The 15936-nt window shown below is 42.5% G+C and overlaps 1 protein-coding gene across 1 annotated transcript in view; it reads right to left on the bottom strand.

Moving 5' to 3' along the window:
- LOC132815957 (adenylate cyclase type 2-like) overlaps nt 1–15936 on the bottom strand; it is a 624569-nt gene that overhangs the window by 324247 nt on the left and 284386 nt on the right. Inside the window, exon 4 of the mRNA XM_060825336.1 lies at nt 4569–4730. Coding sequence (XP_060681319.1) covers nt 4569–4730 — 162 coding nt within the window. The remainder of the gene's footprint in view (nt 1–4568; nt 4731–15936) is intronic.

Genomic DNA, 15936 nt, shown 5'->3' with positions numbered 1-15936 from the left:
TCCCTCTGCGACTACTTGGTCAGGTCCACGCCCCCGAACAACCCACCCTTCCCTCCTGGCACCTTCCTCTGCCACCGCAGGAATTGCAAAACCTGCGCTCACACCTACCCCCTCACCTCCAGCCAAGGTCCCAAAGGAGCCTTCCACATCCATCAAAGTTTCACCGGCACTTCCACCCATGTCATTTATTGTATCCGTTGCTCCTGACGTGGTCTTCTTTACATTGGGGAGCCTGGACGACTTCTTGCAGAGCACTTTAGAGAACATGTCCGAACACCTGCACCAATCAACCCCACCGCCCCGTGGCTGAGCATTTCAACTCCCCCTCCCACTCTGCCGAGGACATGGAGGTCCTGGGCCTCCTCCATTACCACTCCCTCACCACCCGCCGCCTGGAGGAAGAATGCCTTATCTTCCGCCTCAGGACCTACAACCCCAGGGCATCAATGTGGACTTCAAAAGTTTTCTAATTTCCCCTCCACCCATCTTACCCCAGTTCTCACCTTCCAGCTCAGCACCATCCTCATGACCTGTCCCACCTGTCAACTTTCCTTCCCACCTATCCGCTGCACCCTCCTCTCCGACCTACCACCATTACCCCCACCTCCATCCACCTATTGCACTCTCAGCTACCTTCCCCCGAGCCCCATCCCCCTCCCATTTATCTCTCCATTCCCGAAGCTCCCAGCCTCATTCCTGATGAAGGACTCCTGCCTGAAACGTCAATTCTCCTGCTCCTTGGCTGCTGCCTGACCTGCTGTGCTTTTCCACAGTGAGCCTGTGGTAGGGGTAGGGAATGCTGGATGATGAGAGAAATTGGCATTTTGGTTAGAGACAGAAGGAAGTATATATCAGGGCAGTAGACGGGCAAAAAGGGGACATGAGATAGCTTTGGCAAATAGGGTTAAGGAGAATTGAAAGGGATTTTATGAATACATTAAGGACAAAAGGGTAACTAGGGAGAGAACACTGATTCTCAAATATCAGCAAGGTAGTTACATGTGGAGCCACAGGAGATGGGGCGGGAGTACACTAAATGAGCATTTTACATCAGTGTTTACTGCGGAGAAGGACTTGGAAGATAAAAGAATGTGGGAAATAGATGGAGACATCTTGAAAAATGACAATATTTCAGAGGAGGTGGTGCTAGATGTCTTGAAATTCATAAAGCTGGATAAATCCCCAGGACCTGATCAAGTGTACCCTAGAACTCTGTGGGAAGCTACGGAAGTGATTGCTGGTATCCTTGATGAGATAGTTGTATCATCAATAGTCACAGATGAGGTGCTGGAAGACTGGAGGTTGGCTAATCCGGTACCACTATTTAAGAAGGGTGGTAAGAAAAAGCCAGGGATCTATAAATCAGTGAGCCTGATGTTAGTGATGGGGAGTTGTTGGAGGGAATACTGAGAGACAGGATTTACATATATTTGGAAAGGCAAGGACTGATTAGGAATAGTTAACATGGCTTTGTGCATGGGAAATCTTGTCTCACAAACTTGATTGAGTTTTTTGAAGAAGGAACAAAGAGGATTGATGACGGCAGAGCAGTGGATGTTATCTATAAGGACTTCAGCAAGGTGTTCAACAAGATTCCCCATGGGAGACTGATCAGCAAGGTTACATCTCATGGAATATGGGGAGAACTAGCCATTTGAATACAGAACTGGCTCGATGGTAGAAGACAAAGGATGGTGGTGGAGAGTTGTTTTTCAGACTGGAGGCCTGTGACCAGTGGAGTACCACAAGGATCGGTGCTGGATCTTCTACTTTTTGTCATTTACATAAATGATTTGGATGTGATCATAAGAGGTATAGTTAGTAAGTTTGCAGATGGCACCAAATTTGATGTGTAGTAGACAGTGAAGTAGGTTACCTCAGATTACAATGGCATCTTGATTGGCCAATGGGCTGAGGAGTGGCAGACGGAGTTTAATTTAGATAAATGCGAGGTGCTCTACTTTGGAAAAGCAAACCTTAGCAGGACTTATACACTTAATGGCAATGTCCCAGGGAGTGTTGCCAAATAAAGAGACCTTGGCCTGCAGGTTCATAGTTCCTCAAAAGTAGGGTTGCAGGTAGATAGGATAGTGAAGGCGGCGTTTGGTATGCTTTTTTCTATTGGTCAGAGTATTAAGTATAGGAGTTAGGAGGTCATGTTGCAGCTGTTCAAGACATTGATTAGGCCACTTTTGGTATATTATGTGCAATTCTGATCTCCTTCCTATCGGAAGGATGTGTAAAACTTGAAAAAGTTCAGAAATGATTTACAAGGATGTTGCCAGGGTTAGAGGACTTGAGCTATAGGGAGAGGCTGAATAGGCTGGGATTGTTTTCTCTGAAGCATCAGAGGCTGAGGGGTGACCTTATAGAGGCTTATGAGATCATGAGGGGCACGGATAGGATAAATAGGCAAAGTCTTTTCGCTGGAGTGGGGGAGTCCAGAACTGGAGGGCATAGGTTTTGGGTGAGAGGGGAAAGATAGAAAAGGGACCTAAGGGGCAACGTTTTCACAGAGAGGTTGGTGTGTCTATGGAATGAAATGCCAGAAGAAGTGGTGGAGGCTGGTACAATTACAGCATTTAAAATGCATCCTGATGGGTATATGAACAGGAATGATTGAAATATTGGCCACGTGCTGACAAATGGGGACTAGGTTAACTTAGGATTTCTGGTCGCCATGGACAAGTTGGAATGAAGGGTCTGTTTCTGTGTGTACATCTCTATGATTCTATGACTCCATGAAGGTTTAGAGTATGAAAGGATTTGAAACTAAGGATGAGAATGTTAATATCAAGGTAACTCACAGCTATATTCAATGTAGGTCAGTGACCCAGGGGTGATCAGTCAACAAGATTTAGTGTATAATAGGATATGGGCAGCAGAGCTTTTGTAAACTGAAATTTACTTTGTCCCTTCTGCTCACTGGGTACATAGTAGATGCTGAAAAGGTCATGTGAGGTATAATGAACAATGACATCTGTCATCTTTTTGACCACAGTATGAACATAAAATATAATTAATGATCATTTTACTAGTTGCTCCTTCCCAGTTTCTGTAGCAATTGTTTGTTGTTACCCAACATAGCCACAATAGCCATCAAATTTTGAACAAACAAATGCAGGTGCACTTATTTTCCAGCAGTCTTAGTCTATTCCCTTCCAACTTCATAGAAGCTACAACAGCTTGCAACATTCCACCCGCCTTGACAATATTAGCATTTAAACCTCAGGGTGCACCGAAAGCATACTCATCATTATTTCTTTAATCTAGCAATCTCTTTCATGTTCTGCTTATTGAAACAGCTGAACTCATTTCAATTACAGAGAAATCATCATTGAAGGCAGTGCAAGATTAGGAAGCATCCAAGTTAATCGGTGGATTAAAATATGCAAGTTTCCCTGAAAGGGGTTTGAAAAAAATCTGATGTTAAATCATTATTTGCAAGTCAATATGAGGAAACACTGAACTGTCACCAGCAATGCTTTACTATAACTCTGAAATACCATGAAAAAAAAGACACCACACAAGCAGAAATATCTGTATAATGGATTATAAGTTAGTTATTTAGGTAGCTTTTGAAATAATAAAAAGCGTATTAGAACCTGCAACTCAGACAGAGACAAGCAATTCATTTAATATATGTTAACCAACTAAATCAATTTCAATTGTCCATCTGGCACTTCCAGGGATTGGTGACAATGTTCTTATTTCATCAAATTTGTGGCTCACATGTAAACTGCTTAGGGACAGACATTATTAATTTATCTGCATCACAGAGGAGGTTTATGCCAGAGGCTCAGATGTTTAATAAGAATTATAGAAAAAAAATACCATTCACTGTTTCACACATTGAAATAATATGTATTACAGCACAATAATCTCAGATATAAGTAAAAAAAACACTTACAGTTTTGAAAAGGTGATTAAAAAGTAGAAATTTGATGTTAGATCTGCCACAAACAGCCAAACGTTTTTATCATACATTGACATCACTTTGACATACTACCTTGTGAGTTATTATAAAATGTAATTAAGGCTTGGTGGGTAAGCTTCAAAGTTAAAGTTGGCTTATATTCCATTCCACGTTTCGATACATCTGAAGCAATATTATGTGAAGTCTATCAAGTTTGCTTAAAATGTTTTATTATCATTGCTCATCAATCTTACTTTGAAACCGATCTTGATATTGAAAGAAAAACATTTTATTGGCAACCAGCAAAAATCCCTTATTAACTGCACATTATCTTATTATCTGGTGTTTTTCATCAAAACTTAAAAACTTTAATTGCCTTATGTTTGTAACAGATACATTCCAGCTGATGAGGATACTCAAGCCATGCTTTATTAAATTAAATTTGACACGAATTGTGTTTCTGTTTAAAGCATACTCTGGACAACACAGTGTTTCAAAGCAGATACATAGTTGACAATTGAAAAGAGAACAAATTTACACAGCACAATTAGTATTTTCACATACTTTTTACTCTGTTCCATTTCTGTTTGCATTTTAAAAAATAAATTGGACATGCATTTAGGTTTCACATCTAATATCTCTGAATGCTCACCTGCCAAACCAAGTGGTCCTTAATGACAGATGTGGTTGATAGACAGACGCTGAGCACTATAGTATGGGAGGATGATGTCAGCACACTGGCAACAACAGCATCCCGCATACGAAAAGGTAGCATGGTGTAAACCACAAAGATAATGAATAAGAAGAAGGATACCTGGAAAGAAAATAATATTTCTTTGTATTGGTGAAAAAATGGAACAAAACATAAGTCATTCCTAACTTAGGGCTTAAATATATCACTCACAAAAACAGTTATTTGTTATGAAAATGTGATTGGAAATCCCAGTGCTCCAATCTCTGCAGCTCATTAGATAAAAAGACCCTGGACCACATTTATGCTTAGCATGAAATCTGCAATTTTATACCATCAGGGAGTATGCACATAGTGGCAAAATTAATAGCATTTTCTATTATTTTTTCTCAGGTTTCAAAGATTCAGTAGTATTTACTTTTCTCAACTATCAGCAAACAAGAACTTTCAATGTTCTAGACAGTTACGTACTATCATAAATATTGCTCCAGAGTATTGCTGAAAAAAAAGATGCATTTTGTTGAAACATGTCACCTTGCACTCATCTGAACAATTCACAAGAGTACCAACATAATGAGGGAAAATATGTTTATACTCCATGAGAAGAATATGTTTTGTGGTTGGCTAATAGACTCTGGTTGATAGAGGCATGATTTTGGAGAATTAACCAGTTATACAATAAGTGACAATAACTGCCAACATTTTTTTTTAAATCAGGAAGGTTGATTCTGTTTGTTCAAGGCATTGCCCTGAGGAATGAACCAGAAAATGGCTTCTACCAATTTTATTCAATTGAAACAGGCACAGTACGTGTACATGTTCCTTCTTTTCGGAAACAGGATCCTGTGTATTAATATATGGACTTTCCAATATGCATCATATGAACAGACTGTCTGATAATCTTAAATTGGTGGTCAGTGTAATTCTCAACACACTCAGGATTACTTAGCCAATATTGCTCAAACACAAATTCACATCAAATGTTGCTCACTGGGCCTAGAGTTTGGCAAACGTGGGCAAGTTGGGTACAGTCAGTAACTTGTTTGTTGTGAACAGCTCAAGAGACAGGCAGTTGGGTATGATCTGCCATATGATTGACATTATCAAAGCAGACTTGTGTGTAACATTCATTCCCTATCCTCATCTTCACACACCTAGCACTGTTTCAAGTTGTTTCAAATTACACATAATATTAACTCGTCAACAACTACATGATTCATGAACACTCACTTACACATTTCCCTCTTGCTTAGAGAACAAGGTGGTGTATAACTGGAGGTCAACTAAATGGCAGGTACCAGCGTAGCTGTGTACCTTCACATTCATTGAGAAAACAGTGATTTTCATCATTGAGTGGCCTGATATAAAAGCTACATAAACATGCATCTCTTAACTTTCCATTGTCTCTTGTTTTTCAGATACCTAAGAACTAGCATCAGGCTAAACACTGATAAAGGAGCATTAGGCACAAGAGGGGCCAGATATTAGTGATGAAGAGGCATTGTCAATTGATCTCACACTAACAGCCAACAGTTCAAATATCAACACTGTATATAGTTTCTAGAGTTGCTTTGAGATGTAAACTGCAAGTTATGAGTCATGCATTGCACAGAATTGACAACAGCGCAGCGAGTAATGTGATAATCCATCTACCACTATGGACAGGTTAGAATCTGCTTTGGACAGCCAGGCCCAGCAGCTTCAGGGTCTGCTGGTGAGGTGCTGGTGAGGTGCTTATACCTGCACTCCATCGCTCCAGCCATTAGTCCCCAGGCAGATGTGGTCACATGGGCTATGGGGACGGTGAATTTTGACTGAGGGCTCGGTTTCCCCTCCGCATTAGGAGACAGGGTAGATTCAGGAGGCACTCAGTAAACACAGAAACACACATAGATCCCGTTGGAGGTTTTCACTCAGAACATTGCAAACATCGCCAGGGCCTCCACTTCCACTTTGCCTGCCCTCCTCTGGAACTTGGATGTTCAGGAAAAAAGAATCTCAGCATGCCTGGACCATCCTGACACAAGTGGTCCCAGGGTCTCCTAACCAAACCTTCAGAGTCAATGGACTCCATTGCCAAACAGTGGGTCCCTCCATGCCAGCTTTGAAATATGGCATAGTGAGAGGAAGAAGAGGAGGAAAACTTACCATGGGCACTTTTGTGGCAGGATGACAATGCCTGGTACATTAGTCTTCGCTTATGGATAGTATTTGTGTTTTAACTTACGTGAGGCTGTCAGTGTCTGCATAAGCCCTAAACATATTGTTATATCAGTCAGTATCACTTTGCAATCGCAGATGAGGCTCAAAGAATGAAAATCTGTGCAGAAAGCCTACTGCACCATCTTGACACGGGAGATCAATGCTTCTGTACATGCTGACAGCATTGGCCCGCCTGTTTAGCATCCCTTCTTTTCCATTTCCTCTTAGTATCAAGGTGTACCTGTCAATGGGTTGTACAGCAGTGGCTGTGCCAGACAAGTGCAACACACACAGAGGATCAATGCTAAAGGATGTCTAGGAAGTAGGCATCCTGTGTGCCTGTGTGTTGTATATTGCTTATAATTAAATACAATGTTTCTTCCCTTTAAAAGCCCTATGACTGGTGGTGGCAAAAGCTCTCTCTCTTACATGTCAGTTCACTTACCAGCCCACTCAGAGGGTGGTTGTAGCCATTTTCTTCCTCACTGAGCACCTTCAATTCCAAAATGATGAAAAGTGACAATGTTTCTCTGCCAGTGACTTCTCGCCTCAATCTAAGTGTGTCAGTGAGCCCCAAACATCCATGTCCCTTTCCTAATAGCTCATTCTGCTAACCCCACAGGCTACATTCTTATACAATTCCTCACACATGCTGACACTTGCCCACCTTTCCCACTCAGGGCCTGACATATGAGTGACCATACCAAGTGTAGTCATACACGGTCCCAACCTGAAGTCAGGGTGCTCAATTGCAGATGATTCTGCCCTCCCTCATTATCCCTATAGTTTTCCTGATATCTAGATTGTTTTGAGAGTTTTAAAGACAGGAGTCTGAATATTAATGGAAGGAGATGGTCCATCAACAAGGCATTTCACAAGCGTTAATCCCTGTCAACTGACAACTCGTTGCTGCCGAGCATCTTGCCACTTTGCTTATGTAAAGCATTAAAACAAGGAGCAAAATGATCTCAACATTAATAGAGATCTCTTGGACCTTTCGTCCAATTCTGCCACACATTTTTTCCAGAGTCCACATTGCCCAGACCACTATATGATTTCATCCATAGTGATGATTTTAACTATATAGATTGGTGTGTTCTGACTGATTTAAATTTATTCCTATATATTTAGGAAGGTAGGTTTTTGCTAATTTCTTCTAAGAAGTCGTGTTACTCTAGCACATACCTTCTATTATGGCGCATGCTTCTGATCGAAAAATAATGAGCCACAAACAATTGTTTCTCGTTGCAACAGGAAGATAGAAAGGGTATAAATACACATTTAAGAAAAAAAACCTTAACCATTAACTTTCTGCGGCCTCTCTATTAATCTCCATTCTTTATTAAATTATTGTTTTACACTGTTTCCTTCTTTTTATTATTAAATTTGTTTCAGTTGTATTATCATGTTGTATTATCCTTTCTCTGTTACCTTTAAGTACATATAAGCACCAACACATAATATAATTTTCTTTAATAAATAATGTAACTACTTTTCAAGAAAACTTTGAATGATGCTTGTTGTAAAATTTAGAATAGAAGACAAATTAATATTTCTTTAAAAAATGCAAGTAATCATGTACATGAAAATCACACCAGCAGCTGTCAGGGCTTAGATTGGACTCCCTTGTGCAGGATTTGGGAGACAGGATCCACAGACTGGGAAAAGAGAAATTTATGAAATTAACCAACAATCATGCCAGGAGTGTACAAAGATAAGAATTATTTTGACTAATCCCTTTTATTCAAACAAATGTTGAACATGCTTCCAACATTTATTTGTGCTAATACCAATAACTCTTTTAAGGCAGTCAAATGCTGTCAAAGTAATGAGATGTAGAAATTCAGGAATATGATGTTAGGTGACAAACCATTATAATCAGTGATCCACAAAGTAACTGGAATTTTAAGTGATTCAAAGAAAAAGGGTAAGATGGGGCTGAAAACAAATTGCAATGACAATTGCAATTAGTCCACAAATTGCTGAAATCTTGCAGCAGCCTACCACTCAACAGTTGATGGATGCAGAGGCCAACTGCTGAGCAGCTGATCCTGTGCTATGTGTAAGTTCCATCTTTAAAGGGTTGCCAGTATTGGTACACAACCAAATGCATCATTCACTCAAGCTATCTATCCAATAAAGAACTGCTCCACTCCAGCTACTCTACCCATCAATAACTCCAGCCACCAATGCATTACTGTCACTGGGGACGGCCAAGAGGTCAGACAGGCAGGTTGAATGAGAACCTGACGGCAAAAGATGTTCGCTAAGCTTTGTGGTTCAGTGATGATTCCCTGGGTGTTCTTTTCTTGGCTAACCTAAAATTGGCAATAGGTTCTCTTCACCAGAAACAGAAGGATGAGATTTTCCTACCTAACCATGTACGGCTGCATGGAGATCACATTGGAGACCAACAGCCATGTGGTTGCCTGGAAACTTTGGCTGTAGAGCCTAAAGCACTTAAAAGATCTTCTCTATTTTCACCACACTGAGTACCCTGCACGGTGTGGATGCTGTTTGTTATGTCTTTGCTGTTGTGATGGTATACCAAGGTCCTCAGAACATCCATTCTCCCATAGAGTCATAGAGATGTACGGGATGGAAACAGACCCTTCGATCCAACCCGTCCATGCCGACCAGATATCCCAACCCAATCTTGTCCCACCTGCCAGCACCCAGCCCATATCTCTCCAAATCCTTCCTATTCATATACCCATCCAAATACTTCTTAAATGTTGCAATTGCACCAGCCTCCACCACATCCTCTGGCAGTTCATTCCATACACATACCACCCTCTGCGACTCCACTTTCAAGGAGCTATGAACCTGCACTCCAAGTCTCTCTGTTCAGCAACACTCCCAAGACCTTACCATTAAGTGTCTAAATTCTGCTAAGAGTTGCTTTCCCAAAATGCAGCACCTCGCATTTATCTGAATTAAACTCCATCTGCCACATCTCAGCCCATTAGCTCAACTGATCAAGATCCCTTTGTAATCTGAGGTAACCCTCTTCGCTGTCCACTACACCTCCAATTTTGGTGTCATTGCAAACTTACTAACTGTACCTCTTATACTCACATCCAAATCATCTATGTAAATGACAAAAAGGAGAGGACCCAGCACCGATCCTTGAGGCAATTCACTGGTCACAGGCCTCCAGTCTGAAAAACAACCCTCCACCACCAGCCTCTGTCTTCTACCTTTGACCAATTTCTGTACCCAGATGGGGCAGCATGGTGGCTCAGTGGTTAGCACTGCTGCCTCACAGCACCAGGGTCCCGGGTTCGACTCCAATCTCGGGTGACTGTTTGTGTGGAGTTTGCACATTCTCCCCGTGTCTGCATGGGTTTCCTCCGGGTCTCCGGTTTCCTCCCACAGTCCAAAGATGTGCAGGTCAGGTGAATTGGCCATGCTAAATTGCTCATAGTGTTAGGTGCATTAGTCAGAATGAAATGGGTCTGGGTGGGTTACTCTTCGGAGGGTCGTTGTGGACATATTGGGTCGAAGAGCCTGTTTCCACACTGTTGGGAATCTAGGCTAGTTCTCCCTGTATTACATGAGATCTAACCTTGCTAACCAGTCTCCCATGGGGAACTTTGAATAATACTGAGGTGTCTTCTTTCATACAGAATGGAATTATGTATCATGTATATTGGTCATCTTTTGACTCATTACTCCCTAGTCTCGACAGATTCTTTGTAGATTTCAATGCATCTCTGCTTTCATTCAGTCACTGAGTTGTTGCGAGTAGAAGGCCGGTTGGCTCGGTTGGCTCAGTTGGCCAAGGTCACCATACATGTTGACCAGGAAGGAATTCAATGATTTTGAAAGGCCTGCCCAGTGCCATTTGCCCTATAGGCAAAAGTAGAAGTAGAAATGATAATGCTGGAAAGTGAAGGAATCATCAAACCAGTCCAATTTGCAGCATGGGCAGCACCAGTAGTACTGACTGTGAAACTTAACAGGTTGGTTCACCTTTGTGGATTTTAAATGAAAAGTGAACCACTTTTTGCAGTTGGATAAATACCCAATCCCTCACCCAGAGCATTTATACACAAAGCTAACAGGGGACCTGCCTTTCACCAAGCTGGATATGAGCTATGTGTACGTGCAAGTGCAGTTAACTGAGGATTCCTATAAGTACACTCCAATTAATACCCTTAAAGGTTTCTACCAATATACAAGGCTGACAGTTGGGGTATCATCAGCATGTGCAATTTTTCAGTGGACAATGGAGAATGTTATACCAAGGTTGTCATTTATCTAGATGATATGCTAATAAGAAGGAAGACCAATAAAGAACACTTACATAACTTGGACATCAGCCTTAGATGTTTTTCTCAAGCAGGTATACACCTAAGAAGGGAAAAATGTATGTAGAAGGCACCCCAACTCACCTACTTGGGCTACAGCATTGACAAGACCAGGTTACAGGGTTAAGAAGATAAAGTGAGGGCACAATAGGTGACATAGCCACACCCCACCCCACCCCACCGTGTCTGTACTGGAGCTTAGGTCTTTCTTTGGGCTCGTCAATTATGAAGGTTCATACATAACCTGGCCTCTATCCGGGTGCCTTTGCATCAACTCTTAAAAAAGGTCAGCCTTAGAAATGGTTGCATAGCCAAGCCATAGTTTTCAGGGAAGTGAAGAAACAGTTGGCACACCTTGTATTGACATGTGATGTCTCCCCATGTGGCACAGGTAATATTTGCTCAAGGGTGGCCCAATGGAGAGGAATGCCCAATAGCAAATGCATCTTGGACTGTGGCTAACGCAGAGCGTAAATGCATCCACATCAAGATGGAAGGTTTGACAGTTATATTTGGAGCCCCAATTTCCACCAAAGGTTTATGGATAAATTTGAAATAATAATGAACCATAAATCCTTGCTAGGTCTACTTAAAGAGGGAATACCATCCGGGAAGCCAAGTAGCAAATGCAGATGCATTGAGCTCCCTCTCACTGGCAGATATCCCACTGGTTGCACTGCCAATGAAAGAGTCTGTAATACTTTTCAATTTTCGAGATATATTGTCAGCTATGACTGGAACTATCAGACTTTGAATGCAGAAAGATCCGGCTCTGGCAAAACTGAAAACAGCTGAGGGTGATGGGGGAAACAAACAGCTGTAGCAAACAGAACAGAAACCCTTTTGCACTCAGAGACCAGATCACAGTAGAGGTTGGCATATTATTATGAGGAGTAAGAATGATTGTTCCTAAAAAGGTCACCACTGGACACTTAGAGTCCACGAGTGTCATCCAGGCATTTCCAAAATGAAAATGTAGGCAAGAGGTTACAGCTGGTAGACAAGATTGAATGCAGACATAGCTACATTGGTGGGGCAGTGCCTAAAGTGCTAACATGGACAAAAATTACCACCAGTGGAAATACCAACATTCGTGGGAATGGTTGAGTAAACCCTGGACTTGGTCACATGACAACTACACAAATCCTTTAATGAGCTCAATGCCCTTAGTCATTGTGATGGGGTGGCACGGTGGCTCAGTGGTTAGCACTGCTGCCTCACAGCACCAGGAATCCGGGTTCGATTCCCACCTTGGGCAACTGACTCTGTGGAAGTTGTACATTCTCCATGTGTCTGCGTGGGTTTCCTCCCACAATCCAAAAATGTGCAGGTTAGGTGAATTGGCCAAGCTAAATTGCTCATTGTGTTAGGTGCATTAGTCAGGGATAAAAATAGGGTAGGGGAATGGGTCTGGGTGGTGTGGACTTGCTGGGCTGAAGGGCCTGTTCCATACTGTAGGGGATCTAATCTGAAGTTGTTGATGTGCATATAGTTCATTCATCAAATAAGGGGACAACATTAGAATAAAACTGAGCACATCTTTTGCAATACACAGACATCTAACAGTGTTGTTGACAGGTAATAGCCATCATTTACCAGCAGGGAATCTGAGTATTTCCTAAAGTCAAATGGCATTGTAAATGTAAGGAAAGCTGCTTACCATCGATCACCCAATCGTCTGGTAGAAACTGCAGTCCAAACTTTGAAGGCAGGATTAAAGAAACAAACAACAAATTTCCTAGATACCAAACTATCCTGGTTCCTACTTGATTATAGCACCACACCTCATGCAACTACAGGGACAGATCCAACAGAGTTGCTGTTGAAGAGAAGATTCCACACCCCAGGTTAGATCTGACCTTCTTGGACATGGATTGAGGGTGAAATAACATCAGGGATGCCAATGCCAGACACAAGACTCTCCTAAGCAAGAGAGATAGTTTGCTTCAGGGTACAAAGTTTGGTGTAGAAACCACAGGAATAGCCCCGACTGGATAAGAGGCATGTTTGGTGAGGTTAGGTCCAGTGACTTATAAAGTTCGGGTAGGTGTGACAGTCCTGAACAAGCTTGGAAAGGTGCAAACGTGCAAATAGGGCGAGATCAAAACATGCCCGGTTCCTTAGAATAGTCAATAGGGCAGCCCGAACTCATGGGTTCTCCCTCTTCATCAAGTGTTGAAGAGGCCTCTGAGTCTGTGATGGACACTGCTTTTGCCACCGGAAGACAATTAATTTCTTCTAATACGCTCAGGGCACGAGACGAGCTTCTGTGCATTGCACAATGGCTATTTCTGAGGCAGGATTGAAGGAACCTGACGTGCTGAAGTGTCCCAGGTGGAGCTACATAAAAAAGAACTGGCTTATGACCTCTGACTCAGACGGGGAGGGATATAATCATCATAATGAGGTCAGCCATGTGGCCCTCGTAGAATAAGAACTCCCTGATTAGACAAGATTAACAGCCTCAATCAGGGAGTCCTGGCTGGTAAATGATTGGATTCCAGCATCTATAGTCTCTTTGTCTCTGACAAATAAAAACACAAGTGTCAGACACCTGACACTCTGAGGAAGCTAGATCAATGCCAAGGTCTTCCCATGTGTAAATAAAGGGTGACTTGGTGATAGGATTCTGGGCTCTGTGGATTTTTCTCAGTCACCATGAAGGATTCACCTTCTTAATCACTCCCCTTGTCTAAGGCACAATGGCTCTCAGGTTAAACTACTGCCAGTGTCTCTTTTTAATAACACTGCAGCCTATGGCCTGGTCAAGTAAGACAATGGTGACAATTTGTGTGTGGCATGTGTTTGTTTCATATCTCCAACACCTATAGTTCTTTGTTTCACTTTATAGAATTAGTTCTTGCAATGTGAGAAATAAACAAGGGGGAGGTGAGAGACTATGTGAGTGTGTGTGTGGGGGGGGGGAGGTGGGAAGGGGTTGTGTGGTGGTGGGGGTGGTAACAGAGAATGCAAGAAAAATGGAGGGCAGTCAGTTTATGAAGTTATTGAATTCAATGGTGGCACTTGAAGCGTTGATAAAGCGTGGCATTGAAAAAAGCAGAGCGGATCAGACAGCAACCTAGGAGCAAGAAAGTCGACATTTCGGGCATAACCCTTCTTCAGGACTATGTGGAAAATCAGGTGTTGTTTCTCAAACTTGCATTCTACTTCAATGGAATACTGCAGTAGGCCAGGACAGAAAAGTTTGCGTTAGATTCCCTACAGTATGGAACAGGCCCTTTAGCCAAACAAGTCCACACCGACCCTCCGAAGAGTAACCCACCCAGACCCATTCCCCTACCCTATATTTAACCCTGACTAATGCACCTAACACTACGGGCAATTTTGCATGGAAATTCACCTAACCTGCACATCTTTGGACTATAGGAGGAAACCAGAGCACCCGGAGGAAATAGACACAGGGAGAATGTGCAAACTCCAATCAGACCGTCACCCAAGTCTGGAGTTGAACCCTGGTCCCTGGCACTGTGAGGCAGCAGTGCTAACCACTGAGCCACCGTGCTGCTCCTAGAGTAAGGTGAGTTATTGAACTGGCAAGCAATTGGGATTCTTTTTAGTTCTAATAAGGAGTCAGACCAGACTTGAACATTAACTCTGTTCTTCTCTCCATTGATGCTGCCAGTTCTGTGAAGTTACTCCAACATTCTCTCTGATTTGGAGGAGATACTTTATCAGCCAACACTCCCCGATCTCTTCACAAGAAAAAAAATCACTTCCACATGATCAATTTGCTTTCTTTCATGGACATAGCAATCTCTTTAGGTTTCTTCCAGTCTTATTCCATGCATGCTTCTTCTTGTGACACAGCTTAGGAATGATTTGAGAGGGTAAAAACAATGACTGCAGATGCTGGAAACCAGATTCTGGATTAGTGGTGCTGGAAGAGCACAGCAGTTCAGGCAGCATCCAAGGAGCAGTAAAATCGACATTTCAGGCAAAAGCCTTCTGGCCTATTTGGCCTAATTGCTTGGATAATTTTCATAGCTGGTTTTCCCAGACATCAATAACAGTTGGCTGGAGCAGTTGATGCACACTCTTCTTGCCATGTTATTTTTATATGACTAATGACCTGAGTCTGTGGTTTTAGGGCTATAGTTCTCCATCACTCCAAATCACCAATTGTTATTACTTCCTGAACTCAACTTGCCTGATCTGTTGATGTGCCTTTGTTAATGTTAGGTCATCTTTCTACTACAAGTGGTTGGAAAATACTTCATCCTAGACTTCCAACAGCAATTCTGCTTCTGGCTATTTCTTCTTTAAGTTGCAAATCTGTATAAATCATTGACATAAGTAATGATATTCACTGTTTGTTGCTGTTATAATTATTACTTTTGGTGGATTGACTTTTCTTATTATTATGAAGTCTAAAGACACATGTTAGACAGATTAAGTAAGGATGCTGAAAATGTGTTGCTGGTTAAAGCACAGCAGGTTAGGCAGCATCCAAGGAACAGGAAATTCGACGTTTCGGGCCAGAGCCCTTCATCAGGAATGAGGAGAGAGTGCCAGGCAGGCTAAGATAAAAGGTAGGGAGGAGGGACTTGGGGGAGGGGCGATGGAGATGTGATAGGTGGAAGGAGGTCAAGGTGAGGGTGATAGGCTGGAGTGGGGTGGGGGCGGAGAGGTCAGGAAAAGGATTGCAGGTTAGGAGGGCGGTGCTGAGTTCAAGGGAATCGACTGAGACAAGGTGGGGGGAGGGGAAATGAGGAAACTGGAGAAATCTGAGTTCATCCCTTGTGGTTGGAGGGTTCCCAGGCGGAAGGTGAGGCGCTCTTCCTCCATCCGTCATG

The sequence above is a fragment of the Hemiscyllium ocellatum genome, chromosome 5, assembly GCF_020745735.1.
Source record: "Hemiscyllium ocellatum isolate sHemOce1 chromosome 5, sHemOce1.pat.X.cur, whole genome shotgun sequence".
Lineage (NCBI taxonomy): Eukaryota > Metazoa > Chordata > Chondrichthyes > Orectolobiformes > Hemiscylliidae > Hemiscyllium > Hemiscyllium ocellatum.
The sequence above is the reverse complement of the archived record's forward strand: the minus strand, read 5'-3'. Positions and strand labels throughout refer to the sequence as shown.